We start from the raw sequence: 27940 nt of genomic DNA, 5'->3' as shown, positions 1-27940 counted from the left end.
ATGAATAAAGAGCTAGAAGATGCAAAATATGAATTGAGCTCAAAAGAGTGTTCTTCCTGCTGCTATAATGGCTAGATTTAGCATAGAAGTCGAATCAACATTTGGTTGGCAGACAGAAAAAAGCCATAGGCATTGACCGTTTTGGAGCAAGTGCTCTAACAGAAAAGATATACAAGGAATTTGGTATCACCAAAGAAGTTGCTGCTGCAAAAGAACTTTCATAAATCCTCTGACTTTTCTTAATTTTTATTTTTTCTTATTCAGAACTTTTAAGTTTCAATAGTAGTATGAATTTCAATTTAAATATATTTAAATATTCATGATATTCATGTTTGATTTATCCATCCTTAATAATCACTGAAATTTTAAAAGATTTATTATATAGATTATTATACTATCCTAAATTCTACTCGTAACTACTTTAAGATACTTTTTACTATTTTAGAAGAATTACGCTGATTTGAATTTCTTATTGCATGTATCTCGTATTTAAGTCAATGAGCGACGATAGCAATAGAAATTCCAGCATATGGCATATGCTTTTTGAAGCGCAAGTTTTTTTTTTTTTTTTTGGATGTCCGAAGCGAAACTAATTTGATTAACAGTAGGATTATATTTAATTATTGTTAAAATAATTTGGAGACGAAGAACCAAAAATAAAATGAAGCTAGCTCTGAAGCCTTTATTGTTGTTTTCCAAATTTATGATGAAGCATACAAGAAAGTTAAAATGGAGCATCATCTGAATACATGATTTTCACAGATGGTAAGGTTAACAAGGTCGACCATACCTACATCTAAGTGCCCCAGCAAATTCTGTTAGGGAACTCACAAATCTGCCAGGTATTGCTTTCAATATGTCTTCAGGTTTGAATAGGTGGCTTAGCACTAGATCAGGTCCAGATTCCTTAAAAAATGCTCCATTAATAAATTCATCGTTGATTGATTTCCATTGCCATAAATTTAGTCCAACTAGTCCGTTCCTCTTTGTTACCTTCATCAATTATCCAACAAAATGTTTTGTTATGTAGTAAAAAATCAAATATGTGATTAGTGTATATGACTAATAAAATTTATTATTTTTTATTAATATTTTAAATTTTAAGTATTAAATTTTACATCTTAAATTATAAATTCTATTCTTAACAATATAAAATAAAATGTTGGTTTAAATATTAACTAATATTAATAAAAAATATTAGTCTCCTAACATTTTTCAATAATAAAGCTGCTTCAACTTCTCTCCTTTTCTTATTTGAAACATGTTAACTAACAGTTTTTTTAAAATAAATAATTGAATATTTTATTTATAAATATAATTAATTATGAAAGTATTTACGAATTTACACCTTGTTATGAGAGTATTCAAAAGGTTGATATTTTAAAAATAAATTGTTATAAATTAATAATTGGAATAGGCAGCAAGAGTAAACTACTTAATACAAATGCTTGTATAACATTAAATTATTCATAAAACTACATTTAGTATGCGATTTAAGAGAGAGATAGAGAAAGTATGTGTAATACTAGCAAAATAAGTATTTATTTGTTTTTTTTTAAATAAAATACTTTTATAAAATTTTATGCATGCTGAATACATATTTTAAAAAAAGTATTTTTATAAAAAAACAAATTATTTATTTTTTTTAAAAGTTAAAAATATCTTACTTTTTTAAAAAGTAGAAGCAAAAAATTTTTTTAACTAGTTTTTACTAAAATATCCTTGATTATAGTAGATAATTACAATTATACCCATAATCCTATTTTTTTAAAATATTTTTTTTCTTCAAATCTTAATTTTCCTTCACATTTATATTTATATAATATATTCCCCCAAGATTTTTTACGTTTATCAACATTTTAATTTAGGATAAAAACAAGCTACGTTCCACTGGTAACACATCTTCCAAGTACAATGACGCAAACACATATAATTGAACTATATTTTTCAATTGATTTTTCTTTATTTGAAATAAAAAATATTGTACATTTTTCACATGTTCATGATAAAGTCTATCACAAAGAAAGTGAATACTGTTTACACTTTACAAGCTTATGAAAGTAAGAAAAGACAAAAAACAAAAAAAAGCTGAGAGAAAACATTGACTAAGAGAATTTTTTTAACATGTTTTTTTTATGTAATTTAACTAATTAAAAAATGTTCTTTCCTATTCATCCCAATGAAACAAAAACTATTTTTAATATTTAAAAATTCTTTTTGAAAATCGAATAAAATGTGACATAGGTTTTCTTATCAAAAGAATTTTTTTAAAAAAAATAATAAAAATAAATATTTTTTTCAAAAGCAAATTCAAATGGATCCTAAGTGCTTTCTCAATACTATTTTTTTTAAATGAAAAAAATCTTTTATCTATTTTTTTTCAATCTTAGCCTAATATAAAAAATTTTCATAAACAACACAAAAATTTTGTCAAAACTAACACTAAAAGTTCTTAAAACCAACACAAATTTTTGGAAAATAATGTGAAAATTATAATGAAACAATTGAAATCTTGTACAAATAACGTAACATATATAATATGAAGTGAAGAAATAAGTAGAAAAGTGGCAAAAGGAAGAAGATGTAGGAGAAGAAGAAAAGTGTTGAGAGAGAATAAAAGAAGGAAATAGGAGGAAGCAGGGAAAGAAAGGAAGAAGAGGAATGAAGAAAACTGCAAAAGAAGAAGACCAACAAAAACAGAATAAAGAGAAGACGATGCAGGAGAATAAGGAGGACGAAGGAAGAATGAAAGAAAAAGCTTAATAAGGTGAATATGGGTGATCGATGACTTAGTTGGGGATTTGGTTGAAAAAGAATATCTTGACCTAAAATTGGTGTAAATTAATATATAAAATACTCATATAGTTGCATACCTCTTTAGCAGTGCTGTCATTAGAAGCCATAAATCGATTACCCTCACTAATAATGATAGGATGCATGCTACCCCCAATAGCATACATTTCCCAATGAGTATAGTCATTATTTACCAAATGGAAAAATCCAAATCTACACCTTGGCATTCTTTGCACTAATCTTTTACCAAAGTGGTTAAAGGCCACTGTGATTTGCATTATTTTATCATCGGGAGAAAAATCATTAGCACCAAAAAGCATCACCTACAAAATTGATCAATGTAACACAATAAACAAAAATTGAATGTTGAAGTGAAATTTAATGAAAGTGAATTGATACCTTATTATGGTCTGTAAAATGGCAATTGGAGATGGTAATTGCAGTGGAACCTCTAATAGCATCAATGAGACCATCAGTGCAATTTCTCATGGAAACATGGTCAATCCAAACATTGCTAGAAGCATAAATGCTAATTCCATCACCATCACTACGTGTCCTAATATGAGTCTTCTCTCCCTCACCGTACCTAATACGTCCACCAACACCGGGTTTAATGTCATATACCTTGATCCCATGGATGATTACATTTTGGGCGTAGTTAATAGTGATGCCACATCCCTTACTAATGTGAACATCAACTCCTCTTCCGTCAATGGTCTTGTCACTTGACACCAAGAGCTCCTGGGTTAGCTTAATGTTCATGTTACGTGAAAAGATTATCCACAAGGGTCTATCCCTAGTCACTGCATATCGCAGGGTACCTGGTTTTGGATTAACAATGTCGTCGTCCGAAGGATCGGTAACCGTATAAAACTCACCACCTTTTCCACCAATAGTATTTTTTCCAAAACCCAGAACACAAGTTGCAAGTTTTTGGCGATCTTTTTCCCAGTTAGGATCACATCTCCAACATCTATCAATGGGGTTCGTTGCCGTGCATGGAAGCCCTGCCCTTTTCCCTTTCAAGCTTCTCCTTGTGTTATTGTGCCCTTCTACGTCTCTATACATCCAAGAATGGAAAAATAAAAAGTTTAGATTTTATTTTCAATTTTATTGTTTTCTATTTTCATAAGAAATATATTAATTGGAAATGATAATATCACCCATAAACCAAATAAATTTATGAGTTATGCTACGTGTACACTAAAATCAGCTACCAATATAAAATATATGTTGAAATATAAATACACATTAAAAATAAATTAAACCACACATATATTTATACGCAGATATATTGGTGGCTAATTTTAGTGTAAAAAAAAATGTATGCATGTGTAAAATGGTAATAAGACGACATGAAATTTATAATTTTTTAGAAACAATTGTTTAATATAGGAATACTCACTCCGCAATGATAGAAGTGAAGTTTTTAGAGACTTCATATGGGTTTGTAAAATATGCTTCTCGGTTGGTCTTTTCAGCTCTTGCTTCCATTTCCTGCCAAAGTTTTTCTTCTATGTCTGAAACTTGGAAATCATCTTTCAAATATGTAGTATTCTCTAACGAATTGCCATTTAAGGTTGGCAAAATGAGAAGAAGAGATAGTGAAATGAATAAATTGTATGCTTTCATCATTATATTCGTCTATTGATTTAAGACCTAAGGGCCTAGCGTTAAGCCTAATCTAAATTAAAAGAAAGAATCCTTGAGGAATACGAAAGGGTTCCTTACCCTAGAAGGGTTCCCTCAATCATATTGAGGAAAGTATGCAGGTTATATACATGGCAAGATTACAAATCTTGACCAAAAAGGAATGCCAAGTTGGACAAATACATAATAATGGTTGATCTCTTTTTGCCGTTGAAGCGATTTAGGCTGAAACCTACCTATTATTAAATTTATTTTACTATAAAACTCTATATCCTAAAAATATATCAACTAAAAAGCTCTTGAATATTATTAGAACAAACAAAATGTCTCTTTTTTGTACAATAACGTTTAGCCAACTAGGTATCCAAGTAATAGTTTTCTCGTTCTTATCTTTTTGGCCTCTGCACGCGTCATCTACTCGACCGTGGTTTATTTTCTACCTTCCCTCCCTTTCTTTTTATATTTTTATCTCCTCCCAGTTTTTCTGTTCCCCAACATACGATCATAAATAACATTAATCACCCATATACTAAGTCTTATGCGGCACATTACGTATACTCTAAAATATATGGCTTAATAAATGCATACCAAAATAACTAAAATGGGTGATCTCCTAGAATGTCTTTATATTGCACCTCTTTAATTAATTTGATCTAATCATCAGTTCACTCAATCATTTAAGTAAATATCAAAAGTTTAAATTGTATATGCAACAATTTAAGTTAATCAAAATTGTAAATAAAATTCACATCCATAATAAATTAATATTTAGTCCGCCAGACAAAAAAAAAAAAAAAACAATTGTGGAAAAAAATACATACAAATATTGCACATACTTTAAGCATTATGTATTTTCATCACGTAAATATGTGCATTTTAAGAACATAAGGTGTCCCTTCCTATGTTAAAAAGTCTATTGATATAGAAACTAAATAAGTATAATTTGAGTCTATAAGTATGTAGATTTTATTTGGTATTTGTTTTGATACGATGATAAATTTATATGTACCGATACGATAAAAATGTAGATAAATTAGAACATGATACGTGGATTCTATTTTTCACGTCAATAATTAATTTTTTTAAAAATGTATATCATATTAATACTTTTACTAAATCACCCTTATACTTCAATAAAAATAAAAATATTTTTTATTTAATTTTACAAAAAGACTTAAATATGTTTTTATATTAGACAAAAACTACTCTATCCCTTTTAATTTAGACAAAATTCAATTAATTTTAATTTTATATTTTTAAATTTGAAACAATTTAAAAATCAAAAGTTCAAAACAAAAACATATATGAAAAATAAAAAAATTAAAAACATTTTTTTATCTTGTTTAGGGTTCAGTGTTCTTTCTCTCTGTGCAAAGAAAAAGAAAGTGTCTTCGTCTCCTCTATGCTCTTCTTTCTTCGAAGCTTTCTTCGTCTCGGCTCCACTCTGTTCTTCTTTCTCTCAAGCTCTGTTCGTCTCGTTTCTGGCCAAGAAGAAGACGAAGATCTATTTGAATCGGCTCCTCTCTATGCCTATTTGTCTCTAGCAAAGAAGAAGAACACAGTTTCTCCACGATTTCCGTGTCAATTTTTTGTTCCTCCACGACCTCCCCGTGTACGCGCTCAACCCATGGGAGGAGTTCTTGCTGGTTGCTGGAGTCTCCACTGACAAGAACCTCGGCCTCTTTTGCTTCAACGAAGGCGACGCCCAAGCCTGCTCTGCCAGGTTTCTACGGTCGACCCCTCGCCTGTGTGATGGCTCCAAAATTGTTCCCATTGCACTCAACAAGGTTCTCCTCTCTCTCTCTCTCTCTCTCTCTATTCACCTTATGATATTTTACTGATCCACTTTATTGAATTGCTTGATAATAACTTTTATTGATGACCTTAATTCTATACATTAATCTAAACTCACTGTCGTTATACTTTTGTGTGCTATGAATGATTGACTTTATTGAAAAATCCAACAATAAATTAGCATTTAGAAAATTGGTGGTCAATACTATCAAACTTTTTTATGATTTTGTGCTTTTGAATCCAAATCATGCTCCTGTTGGGACAGTGAAATACTTTTATACGTGTATAAAACATATGTCTATTTAGGGTGTTTTGGTTTATTATTCAGATTTATCTAGAATAGGTTTTGTAAGTGTTTGAATATTACATCTACTGCTTTAAAAGTTTTACAATAGAGTAACACATAGTTCGGTGATAATAATAGTAATGCAAGAAAATAATTGCAGGACACTCCTTTGAATTCTAGTTTATATACATCCGTCTGAATTATTTTACATATGCAATTTTAACATTCTCTAATTTGGATAACTGAATAAAGTAAAGTACAAATGGATGTGCTAAAGAGTTTTGCACATATTCTCTGCTCCCTACGAATTCGTTTAGAATAAGCATTTTGCTAAGGACTAAATTTCCTTATATGAAAACACTAAAATTTTCAATGTTCTTTGTATTAAAAAACTGTAGAAGCAAATCAAAGTTTTAATAATTAAGAAGTTAAGAAATTATAAGTTTCCGTTTTGGCCGAAATATGTGCAGAGGGAGTGGATAGCTTCTTGAAAAGCAAAAGTATGTATAATTGGGTGACTGAATAGAGGTTCAATTTGAATTTGAATTGGTTAAAGTCAATTTATTCCTTAATTATATGCTAATTTTCTCCTTTTTTTTAATATGTTAATCTCAGGTGCAAGATTTATAATTTATTATTCCTGATTATTTCGTTTAAGTGGGACAGTAATACACCCTCTTTCTTATCAGCAAGTTAGTATTATGTACATTAAGATTGCACATTCATGTATATTCTAATATACTGGAAACCATGAGTAGACTATTAATTGTTTCTTTATTAGGCACATATATATATATATAAAGATAATGCTCCTAGATATATAGATAAAGATGATGCTCCTTACTAATACGTCAGATCATTTTTATTTGAATGCGTTGTATTCTTGTTTTCAAAAGAAAGAACGTAGATAGCTAATAAGTCAGAGAATTTGTTTTCGTAACTCTTGGTTATCATAAAAATAACATTCTTATACACTAATAACTCTTAGTTTTCGTAGAATTTGATTGGCCAATAATTTTAGTCATAAAAGACTGAGTTCATTTTGCTTATTCCATTCTTCTAGCATCTATTTAGTAGCTAATTAACATGTTATAATTGTAAGTTCAGTCATGGAGAATGATGGCAAAGAGTCGTATAAGGATGGTAATCACTCTGAATATTTAAATTTTGAGTATGAGTATAGATCCGATGAAAATGATGATATAATGGATGTAACTATAGATAAGGCAGAGGTAGATACAATTAATATTGATAGTTTTAAAAAGTTGATAACTGATTTGACCATCGAAAATATATGGTGATTGGTGTTTGATACAGAATCTCAAGTTTGTGAGTTTTATGCCAAGTGCTATAGATTTGTATCCCAAAAAGACTTGAAGACAGTAGATGCTAATGGAAACATTAATACAAGATAATTAGTTTGTAATAAAGTAGGAGAAAGACATTGGAAGCACCTTTAAAAGGACAATCGGCAAAGGGAGCTTAGGACAATTACTCGTGTCAATTGCAAGGCTAGGATTCGTTTCATTCGTCACTATAGGTCGAGTAAGTGGAAAATCAGTGTCTTTGAGAGTGAATACAATCATCCACTATGTCCACCTAAGTATAGACATCTTATTGTTGCGAATCGTGGGCTTAATGACACCGATAAAACACAAGCAGATAGCTTGTGAGCATGTGGTATTAAAACCTGTCACATAATGGGTTACATGATTTTCCAAAAGGGTGAATACGATAAAGTAGGTTTTACCAGCAAAGATCTAAATAACCACATTAGTAAGACTAGGCGTGACAAAGTGAAAGATGGTGATGCATTTGCTGCATTGGCTTATCTATTGTCCAACACAAACAGTGACCCATAGTTTTTAGGAAAATTCACCTTAAAAGATGGTAAGTTGGATAATTTGGTATGGACTGATGGAGAAAGCGTTGTTGATTATGAATGTTTTGGCGATGTACTGGTTTTTGACACCACTTACAAGAAAAATGTCTACAATATGCCCTTAGTCATATTTTCAGGGACCAACCACCATGGCCAAACAACTATCTTTGAAAATCATGTCAGGCAAACTACCCAGAGGCGTTGTGACAGACGGGGACCGCGCTCTGAAAGAGGTCATCTTAGAAGTTTCTTTTGTTATACCACACCGCCTTTGTACATGGCATCTCTATAATTTAGTATGGACTGATGGAGAAAGCGTTGTTGATTACGAATGTTTTGGCGATGTACTGGCTTTTGACACCACTTACAAGAAAAATGTCTACAACATGCCCTTACTCATATTTTCAGGGACCAACCACCATGGCTAAACAACTATCTTTGGATGCGCCTTACTTTTGGATGAAAGGTCTGAAACTTTTAAGTGGGCACTGAAAGAATTTTTGGAAATCATGTCAGGAAAACTACCCGGAGGCGTTGTGACAGACGGGGACCGCGCTATGAAAGAGGTCATCTTAGAAGTTTTTTTGTTATACCACACCGCCTTTGTGCATGGCATCTCCATAATAATGCGGTACAGAATATAAAAAACAAGCGTCTTGGGGATGGCTTTAATGTATTATTGTATGGACAGATTACTACAAAAATATTTGAAAAGAAATGGAGCAATATCATATAGAAATATGGACTTGCTAAGAATGAATGGGTCCAGGACATTTATAATGACAAAATGAAGTGGGCTACCACATATTTGACAGAGCACTTCTTTGGCCGCATAAGAACTACATCACAGTGTAAGGAAATTCATTCATTATTGAAGAATTATGTTGATAGTAAAACCAGTCTCCTTGAATTCATGCATAAATTCAGTGAAGTACTAAGACATTACCGAAATAACCATCTTACTACTGACTTTGATACCTTTTATAAGTGTCATGTTTTGGCTACGTGCTTGAAAAGTTTTAAGAAACAAGCTACTGAAGTTTATACTAGAAATATTTTCAAACTTGTAAAAGATGAGATAGAAGCAGCAGGTGTCTTAAATGTGACTGAATGCCCAAACAATGGAGATATTGATGAGTGCAACACGAGTGAGTATTTTAATCAACAATTGACTATTTAAAGTATCTTATAATAAATACAAGGACCTATTTGCATGTGAGTGCAAGCTATTTGAGACTCGTGGATTACTATGCTCCCACATCTTTGGGGTTTTAAAGCATCACAATGTAAAGTACGCCCCTAGATCTCTTATCTTGAAAAGATGGACAAGAGATGGAAATAGTAGTTTTATATGCTCAATTGGAGAGCAAGACTCTGCTGATGATATAGTGCACACACTTAGATGCGGTGCAATGGCTTCAATTTGTTGGAAGCTTTGTGATATTTCTTCAAAAAATTCAGTCGACTATAGAAAAACCTCAAGTGAGTTACTTAAGCTAATTTCAAAGGTGCGTAAAAAAAAAGTGATGCACAAGCGAGTCTTTCCCCCACGTCAACGCTAATAGGTGATCTAGCTGTTGTGAAGTCATAAGGTGCTCCAAGGAAGGTTCTGAAAGGCTAAAAGAGGCGAAGATATGTACATTGTTAGTCAAGAAAAGGTATTTCATTAGGAATATCCATTACTTTTCAGTGAGGACTCACCTACTAAATACTCAAATACAGAAGATGAACTAATGATATTACGTTAATGCTTTTTTTTATTAGTTACTTTATTCTTATCTATTATTTTAGTGTCTTTTGTAGAACTATCAAATAATGCTATATTTTGAGCAATTTTTTCTTTTTTTGGCAAGTTGAGGAATGTGAGACTAGTAAACAGACTCATTCTCAGGACACAAAATCAGTTAAAAATTCATGGATGCACAATAACAACAATTTTAAAGTAAGCACTTGTCTATGTTATACCATGTATCAATTTTATCATCATTTCAATCCAAATTTGCAGTAGATTATTCGTCGACTTCTCTCACGTTTATTCATTGAAATTGTATGTTTTTATAATTTCTTTTTAATTGTACTTAAATGACTAAAGCATACTTTTTGAGGCCTTTAACTGATTAATTTATTTCACTTTTGACTCCATTCGATGCCTTATATGTATGTTCAAGTGTTTTAGGACCTATAGGACAAGGATGGTTTGGAAAAGTGAAGAAGAGGGCATGCAAAAGCAAGGAATCATGAAGATTTGAAGTTTGGGAGTTTTAGTAGTCTCGTGTATGTGAGATATCGCCACGTATGCATGATGTGAATTTTGGTAATCTCGCACACGCAGACCTCTGCTGCGTGTGCAGAACACCAAAAGTGTGCCTCATTAAAGGAACACGTGAGTGGCGATTTCTGGAGCTCTTTGGACCCATTTTCAAGCCCAAGCTGAAGCTAATTGACTGGGATATGGAAGGAGATGGACACTGGTGTACGAAATTGTGATGTCCAGGCTCGAACAATCCCTGGTAATGGCTCCAAAGCTTGGTGCTTTGATCTTAATTCATAATTGTCACAACTTCGATACAACTAACCAGCAAGTGCACTGGGTCGTCCAAGTAATACCTTACGTGAGTAAGGGTCGAATCCCACGGAGATTGTTGGTATGAAGCAAGCTATGGTCACCTTGCAAATCTCAGTCAGGCTGATTTAAACATGATACTTTATTAGATTAAAATAAACAATAAAAGGGATAGAGATACTTATGTAATTCATTGGTAGGAATTTCAGATAAGCGAATGGAGTTGCTTTCGTTCCTCTGAACCTCTGCTTTCCTGCTATCTTCATCCAATCAGTCTTACTCCTTTCCATGGCTGGCTGTATGCAAGGGCATCACCGTTGTCAGTGGCTACATCCCCTCCTCTCAGTGAATAATATGCTCACGCACCCTGTCACGGCACGGCTATTCATCTGTCGGTTCTCGATCATGCTGGAATAGGATTCACCCTCCTTTTGCGTCTGTCACTAACGCCCAGCACTCGCGAGTTTGAAGCTCATCACAGTCATTCAATCATTGAATCCTACTCAGAATACCACAGACAAGGTTTAGACCTTCCGGATTCTCTTGAATGCCGCCATCATTCTAGCTTACGCCACGAAGATTTTGGTTAGGAGATCTAAGAGATACTCATTCTAGCTTAATTCATGTAGAACAGAAGTGTTTGTCAGGCACGCGTTCATAGGGGAGATGGTGATGAGCGTCACACATAATCATCACCTTCATTACGTTCTTGGGTGCGAATGGATATCTTAGAAACGAAATAAGAAGAATTGAATAGAAAACAGTAGTACTTTGCATTAATCTTTGAGGAACAGCAGAGCTCCACACCTTAATCTATGGAGTGTAGAAACTCTACCGTTGAAAATACATAAGTGAAGGTCCAGGCATGGCCGAGATGGCCAGCCCCTCTGATCTAAGAACCAGGCGTCCAAAGATGCCTAATACAATAGTAAAAGGTCCTATTTATAATAAACTAGTCACTAGGGTTTACATGAGTAAGTAATTGATGCAAAAATCCACTTCCTGGGCCCACTTGGTGTGTGTTTGGGCTGAGCCTGAGTGTTGCACGTGCAGAGGCCATTTGTGGAGTTGAACGCCAGTTTCTGTGCCAGTTTGGGCGTTCAACTCTGGTTTTGGATCCTTTTCTGGCGCTAGACGCCAGATTTGGGCAGAAGGCTGGCGTTGAACGCCAGTTTACGTCGTCAATTCTTGGCCAAAGTATGGACTATTATATATTTCTGGAAAGCACTGGATGTCTACATTCCAACGCAATTAGAAGCGCGCCATTTTGAGTTATGTAGCTCCAGAAAATCCACTTTGAGTGCAGAGAGGTCAGAATCCAACAGCATCAGCAGTCCTTTTTCAACCTCTGAATCTGATTTCTGCTCAAGTCCCTCAATTTCAGCCAGAAAATACCTGAAATCACAGAAAAATACACAAACTCATAGTAAAGTCCAGAAATGTGAATTTAACATAAAAACTAATGAAAACATCCCTAAAAGTAACTAGATCCTACTAAAAACATACTAAAAACAATGTCAAAAAGCGTATAAATTATCCGCTCATCACAACACCAAACTTAAATTGTTGCTTGTCCCCAAGCAACTAAAAATCAAATAGGATAAAAAGAAGAGAATATACTATAAATTCCAAACTATCAATGAAACAGAGCTTCAATCATATGAGCGGGACTTATAGCTTTTTGCCTCTTGAATAGTTTTGGCATCTCACTCTATCCATTGAAGTTTGGAATGATTGGCATCTATAGGAATTTCAGATTTCGAATAGTGTTATTGACTCTCCTAGTTCAGTATGATGATTCTTGAACACAGCTTCTTTATGAGTCTTGGCCGTGGCCCTAAGCACTTTGTTTTCCAGTATTACCACCGGATACATAAATGCCACAGACACATAATTGGGTTAACCTTTTCAGATTGTGACTCAGCTTTGCTAAAGTCCCCAATTAGAGGTGTCCAGGGTTCTTAAGCACACTCTTTGTTTTTGCTTTGGACCTTGACTTTAACCGCTCAGTCTCAAGTTTTCACTTGACACCTACACGCCACAAGCACATGGTTAGGGACAGCTTGGTTTAGCCGCTTAGACCAGGATTTTATTCCTTTAGGCCCTCCTATCCACTGATGCTCAAAGCCTTGGGATCCTTTTTTTTATTTACCCTTGCCTTTTGGTTTTAAGGGTTATTGGCTTTTTGCTCTTGCCTCTTGGTTTTAAGAGCTTTTGGCTTTTTCTGCTTGCTTTTTCTTTTTCTTTCTATTTTTTTTCGCCTATTTTTTTTTTCTATTTTTTTTTCTGCAAGCTTTGTTCTTTGCTGCTTTTTCTTGCTTCAAGAATCATTTTTATGATTTTTCAGATTATCAAATAACATGTCTCCTAGTCATCATTCTTTCAAGAGCCAACATATTTAACATTCTTAAACAACAACTTCAAAAGACATATGCACTGTTCAAGCATTCATTCAGAAAACAAGAAGCATTGTCACCACATTAATATAATTAAACTAAGTTCAAGGATAAATTCGAAACTCATGTACTTCTTGTTCTTTTGAATTAAAACAGTTTTTTCATTTAAGAGAGGTGATGGATTCATAGGACATTTATAACTTCAAGACATAGTTACTAACTACTAATGATCATGTAATGAAGACACAAACATAGATAAGCACATAACATAGAAAACGAAAAACAGAGAAAGCAAGAACAAGGAATGAATCCACCTTAGTGATGGTGGCGTTTCCTTCTTGAGGAACCAATGATGTCCTTGAGTTCTTCTATGTCTCTTCCTTGTCTTTGTTGCTCCTCCCTCATTGCTTTTTGATCTTCTCTTATTTCATGAAGCATGATGGAGTGCTCTTGATGTTCCACCCTTAGTTGTCCCATATTGGAACTCAATTCTCCTAGGGAGGTGTTGATTTGCTCCCAATAGTTTTGTGGAGGAAAGTGCATTTGAGGCATTTCCGGAGTCTCATGGAAGTGAGCTTCTTGCGCCTCTTGAGCTCCATGACTGGGCTCTCTTGCTTGCTCTATCTTTTTCTTAGTGATGGGCTTGTCCTCTTTGATGAGGATATCTCCCTCTATGTCAATCCCAGCTGAATTGCATAGGTGGCAAATGAGGTGAGGAAAGGCTAACCTTGCCATGGTGGAGGACTTGTCAGCCACCTTGTAGAGTTCTTGAGGTATAATCTCATGAACTTCCACCTCTTCTCCAATTATGATGCTATGGATCATGATGGCCCGGTCTATAGTAACTTCAGACCGGTTGCTAGTGGGAATGATTGAGCATTGAATAAACTCCAACCATCCTCTAGCTATAGGCTTGAGGTCCAATCTTCTTAGTTGAACCGGCTTGCCTTTGGAGTCAATCTTCCATTGAGCTCCTTCTACACATATGTCCATAAGGACTTGGTCCAACCTTTGATCAAAGTTGACTCTCCTTGTGTAGGGGCGTGCGTTCTCTTCCATGTATGGCAAGTTGAACGCCAACCTCACATTCTCCGGACTAAAATCTAAGTATTTCCCCCGAACCATTGTAACATAGTTCTTTGGATCCGGGTTCTTACTTTGATCATGGTTCTTGGTGATCCATGCATTGGCATAGAACTCTTGAACCATTAAGATGCCGACTTGTTGGATGGGGTTTGTTAGAACTTCCCAACCTCTTCTTTGAATTTCATGTCGGATCTCCGGATACTCATTTCTTTTGAGTTTAAAAGGGATCTCAGGGATCACCTTCTTCTTGGCCACAACATCATAGAAGTGGTCTTGATGGGCTTTGGAAATGAACCTTTCCATCTCCCATGACTCGGATGTGGAAGCTTTTATCTTCCCTTTCCCTTTTCTAGAGGATTCTCCGGTCTTAGGTGCCCTCAATGGTAATGGAAAAACAAAAAAGCTATGCTTTTACCACACCAAACTTAGAATATTGCTCGCCCTCGAGCAATAAACAAAAGAATAGAAGAAGAAGAAGAAGAAATATGGAGAGGGAGAGGGAGAGGTGGTTTCGGCCAAGGAGAGTGTAGAGGGGTGTGTTGTGGGAATGTGGTGAAGAATGGAGGTCTTTATATAGGGAAGGGAGGGGGGTATTGGTTCGGCCATATGGGTGGGTTTGGGTGGGAAATTGGTTTTGAATTTTGAAGGTAGGTGGAGTTTATGAGGTAGGTTTATGGGGAAGAGTGGATGGATGTGAGTGGTGAAGGTTTAGTGGGGGAGAGAGATTGAGGTGATTGGTGAAGGGTTTTTGGGAAGAGTGTTTATGGGGTTGTGTGAAAGAGAGTGGTGAGAAGAGGTGAGTGGAGGTAGGTGGGGATCCTGTGGGGTCCACAGATCCTGAGATGATCCTGTGGGGTCCACAGATCCTGAGGTGTCAAGGCATTTACATCCCTGCACCAATTTAGGCATGCAAAATGCCCTTGCACACAACTCTGGGCGTTCAGCGCCAGGTTGGTGCCCATTTTGGGCGTTCAACGCCCATTTGCTGCCATTTTTGGCGTTGAACGCCAGAACCATGCTTGTTCTGGGAGTTCAGCGCCAGAATGCTCCCATTCTGAGCGTTCAGCGCCAGAACTATGCTCTGTTCTGGCGTTTGAACGCCAGACAGATGCTCCTCCAGGGTGTGATTTTTCTTCTGCTGTTTTTGATTCCGTTTTTGATTTTTTTGTTTATTTTGTGACTCCACATGATCATGAACCTAAGAAAACATGAAAAACAATAAAAATAAGAATTAGATAAACATTGGGTTTCCTCCCAACAAGCGCTTCTTTAATGTCAATAGCTTGACAGTGGGCTCTCAGGGAGCCTCACAGATGTGCAGAGCTTTGTTGAGACTCTCCAACACCAAACTTAGAGTTTGACTGTGGGGGCTCTGGTTGACTCTGCTTGGAGAGAAGCTTTTCCTGCTTCCTCTCCATGGTTGCGGAGGGAGATCCTTGAGTTTTGAATACAAGGGAGTTCTCATTCCATTGAAGGACTATTTCACCTCTGTCAACATCAATCACAGCTCTTGCTGTGGCAAGGAAAGGTCTTCCTAGGATGATGGATTCATCCTCTTCCTTTCCAGTATCCAGGACTATGAAATCAGTAGGTATGTAAAGGCCCTCAACCTTTACTAATACATCTTCTACTTGTCCATAAGCCTGTTTTCTTGAGCTGTCTGCCATCTCTAGTGAGATTTTAGCAGCTTGCACCCCATAGATTCCCAGTTTCTCTATTACAGAGAGGGGCATGAGGTTTATCCCTGAACCAAGGTCACATAGAGCCTTAAAGATCATGGTGCCTAAGGTGCAGGGTATTATGAACTTTCCAGGATCCTGTCTCTTCTGAGGCAATGTCAGTTGATCCAGATCACTTAGTTCATTGATGAACAAGGGAGGTTCAACTTCCCAAGTATCAATGCCAAATAATTTGGCATTCAGCTTCATGATTGCACCAAGAAACTTGGCAGTTTGCTCTTCAGTAACATCCTCATTCTCTTCAGAAGAGGAATACTCAGCCGAGCTCATGAAGGGCATAAGGAGGTTCAATGGAATCTCTATGGTCTCTAGATGAGCCTCAGAGTCCTTTGGTTCCTCAGAGGGAAGCTCCTTATTGACCACTGGACGTCCCAGGAGGTCTTCCTCCTTGGGATTCACGTCCTCTCCTCTCCTCTCAGGTTCGGCCATGGCGCTTATGTCAATGGCCTTGCACTCTCCTTTTGGGTTCTCTTCTGTATTGCTTGGGAGAGTACTAGGAGGGATTTCAGTGATCCTTTTACTCAGCTGGCCCACTTGTGCTTCCAGATTTCTAATGGAAGACCTTGTTTCATTCATGAAACTTACAGTGGCCTTAGATAGATCAGAGACTAGATTTGCTAAATTAGAAGCATTTTGTTCAGAGTTCTCTGTCTGTTGCTGAGTTGATGATGGAAAAGGCTTGCTATTGCTAAACCTGTTTCTTCCACCATTATTAAAGCCTTGTTGGGGCTTTTGATCATTCCATGAGAAATATGGATGATTTCTCCATGTTGAGTTATAGGTGTTTCCATAAGGTTCACCTAAGTAATTTACCTCTGCTATTGCAGGGTTCTCAGGATCATAGGCTTCTTCTTCAGAAGATGCCTCTTGAGTACTGTTGGATGCAGCTTGCATTCCATGCAGACTCTGAGAGATCATATTGACTTGCTGAGTCAATATTTTATTCTGAGCCAATATGGCATTCAGAGTATCAACTTCAAGAACTCCCTTCTTCATAGGCGTCCCATTATTCACAGGATTCCTTTCAGAAGTGTACATGAACTGGTTATTAGCAACCATGTCAATGAGTTCTTGAGCTTCTGCAGGCGTTTTCTTTAGGTGAATGGATCCACCTGCAGAAGTATCCAATGACATCTTAGATAACTCAGACAGACCATCATAGAATATATCCAGGATGGTCCATTCTGAAAGCATGTCAGAAGGACACTTTTTGGTCAACTGTTTGTATCTTTCCCAAGCTTCATAGAGGGATTCACCTTCTTTCTGTCTGAAGGTTTGAACATCAGCTCTAAGCTTGCTCAGTTTTTGAGGAGGAAAGTACTTGGCTAAGAAAGCCGTGACCAGCTTATCCCAAGAGTTCAGGCTGTCTTTAGGTTGAGAATCCAACCATAATCTAGCTCTGTCTCTTACAGCAAAAGGGAAAAGCATGAGCCTGTAGACTTCAGGATCTACTCCATTAGTCTTAACAGTATCACATATCTGCAAGAATTCAGTTAAGAACTGAAAAGGATCTTCAGATGGAAGTCCATGAAACTTGCAGTTCTGCTGCATCAGAGAAACTAATTGAGGTTTCAGCTCAAAATTGTTTGCTCCAATGGCAGGAATGGAGATGCTTCTTCCATGTAAATTGGAATTAGGTGCAGTAAAGTCACCAAGCATCCTCCTTTCATTATTATTATTTTCAGCTGCCATCTCCTCTGCCTGTTCGAAAATTTCTGAAAGGTTATCTCTGGATTGTTGTATTTTAGCTTCTCTTAATTTTCTCTTCAGAGTCCTTTCAGGTTCTGGATCTGCTTCCACAAGAATGTTCTTATCCTTGCTCCTGCTCATATGACAAAGAAGAAGGCACAGAAAAATAATAATAATAATGGAAATCCTTTATACCACAGTATAGGGATCCCTTTGTAAGTAGAAGAAGAGGGGGAGATAAAGGATGTGATGTAAAGGAAGAAACACAACTGTACCAATGGAAGAGATGTGAGATGAGATGTTAGGATATGAATGAATAAATAGAATGAGATGAGGGAGGGATAATTTTCGAAAATTATTTTGAAAAAGAGTTAGTGATTTTTGAAAATAGTTTTTGAAAATTGTTAGTGTTTTTTTTTTCGAAAATTTTTTTAAATTAAAAATAAAATTAAAAATAATTAATTAATTAAAAAGAAATTTTGAAAAAAGGGGGAAGATATTTTCGAAAAATGAGAGAGAGAGAGTTAGTTAGGTGGTTTTGAAAAAGTTAAGAAACAAACAAAAAGTTAGTTAGTTAGTTGAAACAAATTTTGAAAAGATAGGAAGTTAGGAAGTTAGAAAAGATATTTTGAAATCAAATTTTGAAAAAGATAAGATAAGAAGATATTTTTGAAAAGATATGATAGAAATTAGTTTTGAAAAAGATTTAATTTTTAAAATCACAATTAATGACTTGATTCACAAGAAATCATAAGATATGATTCTAGAACTTAAAGTTTGAATCTTTCTTAACAAGCAAGTAACAAACTTGAAATTTTTTTGAATCAAAACATTAATTGTTATTGTTATTTTCGAAAATTTGGTATAAAAATAAGAAAAAGATTTTTGAAAAATATTTTTGAAATTTTCGAAAATAACTAAGAATTTTGAAAAAGATTTGATTTTTGAAAAAGATTTTGAAAAAGATAAGATTTTCAAATTGAAAATTTGATTTGACTCATGAGAAACAACTTGATTTTAAATTTTTTTGAAAAAGTCAACTCAAATTTTCGAATTTGATGAGAGAAAAAGGGAAAGATATATTTTTTTTTATTTTTGAAATTTTTATGAAAAACATGAAAAATATGCAATGCATGAAATTTTTAGATCAAAACATGTGATGCATGCAAGAATGCTATGAATGTCAAGATGAACACCAAGAACACTTTGAATGTCAAGATGAACATCATAGACATAATTTTGAAAAATTTTTAATGCAAAGAAAACATGCAAGACACCAAACTTAGAATTCTTTAATGCTTACGCACTAAGAATTCAAGAATGCATATGATAAACATGAAAAGACACAAAACAAAAAATCATCAAGATCAAACAAGAAGACTTACCAAGAACAACTTGAAGATCATGAAGAACACTATGAATGCATGATATTTTCGAAAAATGCTAGATGCATATGCAAGTGACACCAAACTTATAACATGACTCAAGACTCAAATAAGAAACACAAAATATTTTTTATTTTTATGATTTTCTAATTTTTTTTGGATTTTTTTTTTCGAAAATAGTATGAAAAAGAAAAAATAAGGATTCCAAAATTTTTAATATGAATTCCAGGAATCTTGCCATGTTAGTCTAAAGCTTCAGTCCAGGAATTAGACATGGCTCACTAGCCAGCCAAGCTTTCAATGAAAGCTCCAGTCCAAAACACTAGACATGGCCAATGGCCAGCCAAGCTTCAGCAGGTGATCATGGATCCGCAGCGGGTGGATGAGCAACAACTAATTTGCTCTTGATAACAAATTGCAAGCCTCAGTCCAAATAAATTTAGACATGGCTTTACAGCCAGCCAGGCTTCACATGCTTCATGAAACACTAGAAATCATTCTTAAAAATTTTGGATAAATTTTTGAAAACAATTTTATTTTTTTCGAAAACAGATGAAAATTTTTTTGAAAATATTTTAGAAAATTTTTTGAAAAGAAAACAAAAAGAAAATTACCTAATCTGAGCAACAAGATGAGCCGTCAGTTGTCCAAACTCAAACAATCCCCGGCAACGGCGCCAAAAACTTGATGCACGAAATTGTGATGTCCAGGCTCGAACAATCCCTGGTAATGGCTCCAAAGCTTGGTGCTTTGATCTTAATTCATAATTGTCACAACTTCGATACAACTAACCAGCAAGTGCACTGTGTCGTCCAAGTAATACCTTACGTGAGTAAGGGTCGAATCCCACGGAGATTGTTGGTATGAAGCAAGCTATGGTCACCTTGCAAATCTCAGTCAGGCTGATTTAAACATGATACTTTATTAGATTAAAATAAACAATAAAAGGGATAGAGATACTTATGTAATTCATTGGTAGGAATTTCAGATAAGCGAATGGAGTTGCTTTCGTTCCTCTGAACCTCTGCTTTCCTGCTATCTTCATCCAATCAGTCTTACTCCTTTCTATGGCTGGCTGTATGCAAGGGCATCACCGTTGTCAGTGGCTACATCCCCTCCTCTCAGTGAATAATATGCTCACGCACCCTGTCACGGCACGGCTATTCATCTGTCGGTTCTCGATCATGCTGGAATAGGATTCACCCTCCTTTTGCGTCTGCCACTAACGCCCAGCACTCGCGAGTTTGAAGCTCGTCACAGTCATGCAATCATTGAATCCTACTCAGAATACCACAGACAAGGTTTAGACCTTCCGGATTCTCTTGAATGCCGCCATCATTCTAGCTTACGCCACGAAGATTCTAGTTAGGAGATCTAAGAGATACTCATTCTAGCTTAATTCATGTAGAACAGAAGTGTTTGTCAGGCACGCGTTCATAGGGGAGATGGTGATGAGCGTCACACATAATCATCACCTTCATTACGTTCTTGGGTGCGAATGGATATCTTAGAAACGAAATAAGAAGAATTGAATAGAAAACAGTAGTACTTTGCATTAATCTTTGAGGAACAGCAGAGCTCCACACCTTAATCTATGGAGTGTAGAAACTCTACCGTTGAAAATACATAAGTGAAGGTCCAGGCATGGCCGAGATGGCCAGCCCCTCTGATCTAAGAACCAGGCGTCCAAAGATGCCTAATACAATAGTGAAAGGTCCTATTTATAATAAACTAGTCACTAGGGTTTACATGAGTAAGTAATTGATGCAAAAATCCACTTCCTGGGCCCACTTGGTGTGTGTTTGGGCTGAGCCTGAGTGTTGCACGTGTAGAGGCCATTTGTGGAGTTGAACGCCAGTTTCTGTGCCAGTTTGGGCGTTCAACTCTGGTTTTGGATCCTTTTCTGGCGCTGGACGCCAGATTTGGGCAGAAGGCTGGCGTTGAACGCCAGTTTACGTCGTCAATTCATGGACAAAGTATGGACTATTATATATTGCTGGAAAGCCCTGGATGTCTACTTTCCAACGCAATTAGAAGCGCGCCATTTCGAGTTCTGTAGCTCCAGAAAATCCACTTTGAGTGCAGGGAGGTCAGAATCCAACAACATCAGCAGTCCTTTTTCAACCTCTGAATCTGATTTCTGCTCAAGTCCCTCAATTTTAGCCAGAAAATACCTGAAATCACAGAAAAACACACAAACTCATAGTAAAGTCCAAAAATGTGAATTTAACATAAAAACTAATGAAAACATCCCTAAAAGTAACTAGATCCTACTAAAAACATACTAAAAACAATGTCAAAAAGCGTATAAATTATCCGCTCATCACAACACCAAACTTAAATTGTTGCTTGTCCCCAAGCAACTAAAAATCAAATAGGATAAAAAGAAGAGAATATACTATAAATTCCAAACTATCAATGAAACAGAGCTTCAATCATATGAGCGGGACTTATAGCTTTTTGCCTCTTGAATAGTTTTGGCATCTCACTCTATCCATTGAAGTTTGGAATGATTGGCATCTATAGGAATTTCAGATTTCGAATAGTGTTATTGACTCTCCTAGTTCAGTATGATGATTCTTGAACACAGCTTCTTTATGAGTCTTGGCCGTGGCCCTAAGCACTTTGTTTTCCAGTATTACCACCGGATACATAAATGCCACAGACACATAATTGGGTGAACCTTTTCAGATTGTGACTCAGCTTTGCTAAAGTCCCCAATTAGAGGTGTCCAGGGTTCTTAAGCACACTCTTTGTTTTTGCTTTGGACCTTGACTTTAACCGCTCAGTCTCAAGTTTTCACTTGACACCTACACGCCACAAGCACATGGTTAGGGACAGCTTGGTTTAGCCGCTTAGACCAGGATTTTATTCCTTTAGGCCCTCCTATCCACTGATGCTCAAAGCCTTGGGATCCTTTTTTTTATTTACCCTTGCCTTTTGGTTTTAAGGGTTATTGGCTTTTTGCTCTTGCCTCTTGGTTTTAAGAGCTTTTGGCTTTTTCTGCTTGCTTTTTCTTTTTCTTTCTATTTTTTTTTCGCCTATTTTTTTTCTATTTTTTTTTTCTGCAAGCTTTGTTCTTTGCTGCTTTTTCTTGCTTCAAGAATCATTTTTATGATTTTTCAGATTATCAAATAACATGTCTCCTAGTCATCATTCTTTCAAGAGCCAATATATTTAACATTCTTAAACAACAACTTCAAAAGACATATGCACTGTTCAAGCATTCATTCAGAAAACAAGAAGCATTGTCACCACATTAATATAATTAAACTAAGTTCAAGGATAAATTCGAAACTCATGTACTTCTTGTTCTTTTGAATTAAAACAGTTTTTTCATTTAAGAGAGGTGATGGATTCATAGGACATTTATAACTTCAAGACATAGTTACTAACTACTAATGATCATGTAATGAAGACACAAACATAGATAAGCACATAACATAGAAACGAAAAACAGAGAAAGCAAGAACAAGGAATGAATCCACCTTAGTGATGGTGGCGTTTCCTTCTTGAGGAACCAATGATGTCCTTGAGCTCTTCTATGTCTCTTCCTTGTCTTTGTTGCTCCTCCCTCATTGCTTTTTGATCTTCTCTTATTTCATGAAGCATGATGGAGTGCTCTTGATGTTCCACCCTTAGTTGTCCCATATTGGAACTCAATTCTCCTAGGGAGGTGTTGATTTGCTCCCAATAGTTTTGTGGAGGAAAGTGCATTTGAGGCATTTCCGGAGTCTCATGGAAGTGAGCTTCTTGCGCCTCTTGAGCTCCATGACTGGGCTCTCTTGCTTGCTCTATCTTTTTCTTAGTGATGGGCTTGTCCTCTTTGATGAGGATATCTCCCTCTATGTCAATCCCAGCTGAATTGCATAGGTGGCAAATGAGGTGAGGAAAGGCTAACCTTGCCATGGTGGAGGACTTGTCAGCCACCTTGTAGAGTTCTTGAGGTATAATCTCATGAACTTCCACCTCTTCTCCAATTATGATGCTATGGATCATGATGGCCCGGTCTATAGTAACTTCAGACCGGTTGCTAGTGGGAATGATTGAGCATTGAATAAACTCCAACCATCCTCTAGCTATAGGCTTGAGGTCCAATCTTCTTAGTTGAACCGGCTTGCCTTTGGAGTCAATCTTCCATTGAGCTCCTTCTACACATATGTCCATAAGGACTTGGTCCAACCTTTGATCAAAGTTGACTCTCCTTGTGTAGGGGCGTGCGTTCTCTTCCATGTATGGCAAGTTGAACGCCAACCTCACATTCTTCGGACTAAAATCTAAGTATTTTCCCCGAACCATTGAAACATAGTTCTTTGGATCCGGGTTCTTACTTTGATCATGGTTCTTGGTGATCCATGCATTGGCATAGAACTCTTGAACCATTAAGATGCCGACTTGTTGGATGGGGTTTGTTAGAACTTCCCAACCTCTTCTTTGAATTTCATGTCGGATCTCCGGATACTCATTTCTTTTGAGTTTAAAAGAGATCTCAGGGATCACCTTCTTCTTGGCCACAACATCATAGAAGTGGTCTTGATGGGCTTTGGAAATGAACCTTTCCATCTCCCATGACTCGGATGTGGAAGCTTTTATCTTCCCTTTCCCTCTTCTAGAGGATTCTCCGGTCTTAGGTGCCATCAATGGTAATGGAAAAACAAAAAAGCTATGCTTTTACCACACCAAACTTAGAATATTGCTCGCCCTCGAGCAATAAACAAAAGAATAGAAGAAGAAGAAGAAGAAGAAATATGGAGAGGGAGAGGGAGAGGTGGTTTCGGCCAAGGAGAGTGTAGAGGGGTGTGTTGTGGGAATGTGGTGAAGAATGGAGGTCTTTATATAGGGAAGGGAGGGGGGGGTATTGGTTCGGCCATATGGGTGGGTTTGGGTGGGAAATTGGTTTTGAATTTTGAAGGTAGGTGGAGTTTATGAGGTAGGTTTATGGGGAAGAGTGGATGGATGTGAGTGGTGAAGGTTTAGTGGGGGAGAGAGATTGAGGTGATTGGTGAAGGGTTTTTGGGAAGAGTGTTTATGGGGTTGTGTGAAAGAGAGTGGTGAGAAGAGGTGAGTAGAGGTAGGTGGGGATCCTGTGGGGTCCACAGATCCTGAGATGATCCTGTGGGGTCCACAGATCCTGAGTGGATCCTGTGGGGTCCACAGATCCTGAGGTGTCAAGTCATTTACATCCCTGCACCAATTTAGGCATGCAAAATGCCCTTGCACACAACTCTGGGCGTTCAGCGCCAGGTTGGTGCCCATTTTGGGCGTTCAACGCCCATTTGCTGCCATTTCTGGCGTTGAACGCCAGAACCATGCTTGTTCTGGGAGTTCAGCGCCAGAATGCTCCCATTCTGAGCGTTCAGCGCCAGAACTATGCTCTGTTCTGGCGTTTGAACGCCAGACAGATGCTCCTCCAGGGTGTGATTTTTCTTCTGCTGTTTTTGATTCCGTTTTTGATTTTTTTGTTTATTTTGTGACTCCACATGATCATGAACCTAAGAAAACATGAAAAACAATAAAAATAAGAATTAGATAAACATTGGGTTGCCTCCCAACAAGCGCTTCTTTAATGTCAATAGCTTGACAGTGGGCTCTCAGGGAGCCTCACAGATGTGCAGAGCTTTGTTGAGACTCTCCAACACCAAACTTAGAGTTTGACTGTGGGGGCTCTGGTTGACTCTGCTTGGAGAGAAGCTTTTCCTGCTTCCTCTCCATGGTTGCAGAGGGAGATCCTTGAGTTTTGAATACAAGGGAGTTCTCATTCCATTGAAGGACTATTTCACCTCTGTCAACATCAATCACAGCTCTTGCTGTGGCAAGGAAAGGTCTTCCTAGGATGATGGATTCATCCTCTTCCTTTCCAGTATCCAGGACTATGAAATCAGTAGGTATGTAAAGGCCCTCAACCTTTACTAATACATCTTCTACTTGTCCATAAGCCTATTTTCTTGAGCTGTCTGCCATCTCTAGTGAGATTTTAGCAGCTTGCACCCCATAGATTCCCAGTTTCTCTATTACAGAGAGGGGCATGAGGTTTATCCCTGAACCAAGGTCACACAGAGCCTTAAAGATCATGGTGCCTAAGGTGCAGGGTATTATGAACTTTCCAGGATCCTGTCTCTTCTGAGGCAATGTCAGTTGATCCAGATCACTTAGTTCATTGATGAACAAGGGAGGTTCAACTTCCCAAGTATCAATGCCAAATAATTTGGCATTCAGCTTCATGATTGCACCAAGAAACTTGGCAGTTTGCTCTTCAGTAACATCCTCATTCTCTTCAGAAGAGGAATACTCAGCCGAGCTCATGAAGGGCATAAGGAGGTTCAATGGAATCTCTATGGTCTCTAGATGAGCCTCAGAGTCCTTTGGTTCCTCAGAGGGAAGCTCCTTATTGACCACTAGACGTCCCAGGAGGTCTTCCTCCTTGGGATTCACGTCCTCTCCTCTCCTCTCAGGTTCGGCCATGGCGCTTATGTCAATGGCCTTGCACTCTCCTTTTGGGTTCTCTTCTGTATTGCTTGGGAGAGTACTAGGAGGGATTTCAGTGATCCTTTTACTCAGCTGGCCCACTTGTGCTTCCAGATTTCTAATGGAAGACCTTGTTTCATTCATGAAACTTACAGTGGCCTTAGATAGATCAGAGACTAGATTTGCTAAATTAGAAGCATTTTGTTCAGAGTTCTCTGTCTGTTGCTGAGTTGATGATGGAAAAGGCTTGCTATTGCTAAACCTGTTTCTTCCACCATTATTAAAGCCTTGTTGGGGCTTTTGATCCTTCCATGAGAAATATGGATGATTTCTCCATGTTGAGTTATAGGTGTTTCCATAAGGTTCACCTAAGTAATTTACCTCTGCTATTGCAGGGTTCTCAGGATCATAGGCTTCTTCTTCAGAAGATGCCTCTTGAGTACTGTTGGATGCAGCTTGCATTCCATGCAGACTCTGAGAGATCATATTGACTTGCTGAGTCAATATTTTATTCTGAGCCAATATGGCATTCAGAGTATCAACTTCAAGAACTCCCTTCTTCATAGGCGTCCCATTATTCACAGGATTCCTTTCAGAAGTGTACATGAACTGGTTATTAGCAACCATGTCAATGAGTTCTTGAGCTTCTGCAGGCGTTTTCTTTAGGTGAATGGATCCACCTGCAGAAGTATCCAATGACATCTTAGATAACTCAGACATACCATCATAGAATATATCCAGGATGGTCCATTCTGAAAGCATGTCAGAAGGACACTTTTTGGTCAACTGTTTGTATCTTTCCCAAGCTTCATAGAGGGATTCACCTTCTTTCTGTCTGAAGGTTTGAACATCAGCTCTAAGCTTGCTCAGCTTTTGAGGAGGAAAGTACTTGGCTAAGAAAGCCGTGACCAGCTTATCCCAAGAGTTCAGGCTGTCTTTAGGTTGAGAATCCAACCATAATCTAGCTCTGTCTCTTACAGCAAAAGGGAAAAGCATGAGCCTGTAGACTTCAGGATCTACTCCATTAGTCTTAACAGTATCACATATCTGCAAGAATTCAGTTAAGAACTGAAAAGGATCTTCAGATGGAAGTCCATGAAACTTGCAGTTCTGCTGCATCAGAGAAACTAATTGAGGTTTCAGCTCAAAATTGTTTGCTCCAATGGCAGGAATGGAGATGCTTCTTCCATGTAAATTGGAATTAGGTGCAGTAAAGTCACCAAGCATCCTCCTTTCATTATTATTATTTTCAGCTGCCATCTCCTCTGCCTGTTCGAAAATTTCTGAAAGGTTATCTCTGGATTGTTGTATTTTAGCTTCTCTTAATTTTCTCTTCAGAGTCCTTTCAGGTTCTGGATCTGCTTCCACAAGAATGTTCTTATCCTTGCTCCTGCTCATATGACAAAGAAGAAGGCACAGAAAAATAATAATAATAATGAAAATCCTTTATACCACAGTATAGGGATCCCTTTGTAAGTAGAAGAAGAGGGGGAGATAAAGGATGTGATGTAAAGGAAGAAACACAACTGTACCAATGGAAGAGATGTGAGATGAGATGTTAGGATATGAATGAATAAATAGAATGAGATGAGGGAGGGATAATTTTCGAAAATTATTTTGAAAAAGAGTTAGTGATTTTTGAAAATAGTTTTTGAAAATTGTTAGTGTTTTTTTTTTTCGAAATTTTTTTTAAATTAAAAATAAAATTAAAAATAATTAATTAATTAAAAAGAAATTTTGAAAAAAGGGGGAAGATATTTTCGAAAAATGAGAGAGAGAGAGTTAGTTAGGTGGTTTTGAAAAAGTTAAGAAACAAACAAAAAGTTAGTTAGTTAGTTGAAACAAATTTTGAAAAGATAGGAAGTTAGGAAGTTAGAAAAGATATTTTGAAATCAAATTTTGAAAAAGATAAGATAAGAAGATATTTTTGAAAAGATATGATAGAAATTAGTTTTGAAAAAGATTTAATTTTTAAAATCACAATTAATGACTTGATTCACAAGAAATCATAAGATATGATTCTAGAACTTAAAGTTTGAATCTTTCTTAACAAGCAAGTAACAAACTTGAAATTTTTTTGAATCAAAACATTAATTGTTATTGTTATTTTCGAAAATTTGGTATAAAAATAAGAAAAAATTTTTGAAAAATATTTTTGAAATTTTCGAAAATAACTAAGAATTTTGAAAAAGATTTGATTTTTGAAAAAGAT

At 36.5% G+C, this 27940-nt stretch overlaps 1 protein-coding gene and 2 non-coding genes across 3 annotated transcripts; 2 read left to right on the top strand and 1 right to left on the bottom strand.

Annotated features, from left to right (window-relative positions):
* Nucleotides 1-657: 657 nt before the first annotated feature.
* Nucleotides 658-4543, bottom strand: LOC112750177 (pectate lyase). Its single transcript, XM_025798763.3, has 4 exons — nucleotides 4199-4543; nucleotides 3193-3853; nucleotides 2874-3116; nucleotides 658-993 (listed from the first exon to the last, which is right to left on the bottom strand). The coding sequence occupies exons 1-4, from the start codon at nucleotides 4426-4428 to the stop codon at nucleotides 772-774; spliced, it is 1356 nt and encodes a 451-aa protein (XP_025654548.1). The 5' UTR covers nucleotides 4429-4543; the 3' UTR covers nucleotides 658-771.
* Nucleotides 4544-17377: 12834 nt separating this feature from the next.
* On the top strand, nucleotides 17378-17485 carry LOC112752458 (small nucleolar RNA R71). Its single transcript, XR_003176894.1, has one exon. It is a non-coding gene; the product is annotated as a small nucleolar RNA R71 (small nucleolar RNA).
* An 8999-nt stretch (nucleotides 17486-26484) lies between these two features.
* On the top strand, nucleotides 26485-26592 carry LOC112752457 (small nucleolar RNA R71). The gene has a single exon (XR_003176893.1). It is a non-coding gene; the product is annotated as a small nucleolar RNA R71 (small nucleolar RNA).
* Nucleotides 26593-27940: the final 1348 nt, after the last annotated feature.

Source organism: Arachis hypogaea, chromosome 15, assembly GCF_003086295.3.
Source record: "Arachis hypogaea cultivar Tifrunner chromosome 15, arahy.Tifrunner.gnm2.J5K5, whole genome shotgun sequence".
NCBI lineage: Eukaryota > Viridiplantae > Streptophyta > Magnoliopsida > Fabales > Fabaceae > Arachis > Arachis hypogaea.
The sequence above is the reverse complement of the archived record's forward strand: the minus strand, read 5'-3'. Positions and strand labels throughout refer to the sequence as shown.

Coding starts and splice junctions, on each gene's coding strand:
- LOC112750177 (XM_025798763.3), bottom strand. CDS start 4,428: ATGATGAAAGCATACAATTTATTCATTTCACTATCTCTTCTTCTCATT. Junction 3,117..3,192: donor ATTTTACAGACCATAATAAG/GTATCAATTCAC, acceptor TCAATTTTGTAG/GTGATGCTTTTTGGTGCTAA. Junction 994..2,873: donor ATGACAGCACTGCTAAAGAG/GTATGCAACTAT, acceptor TAATTGATGAAG/GTAACAAAGAGGAACGGACT.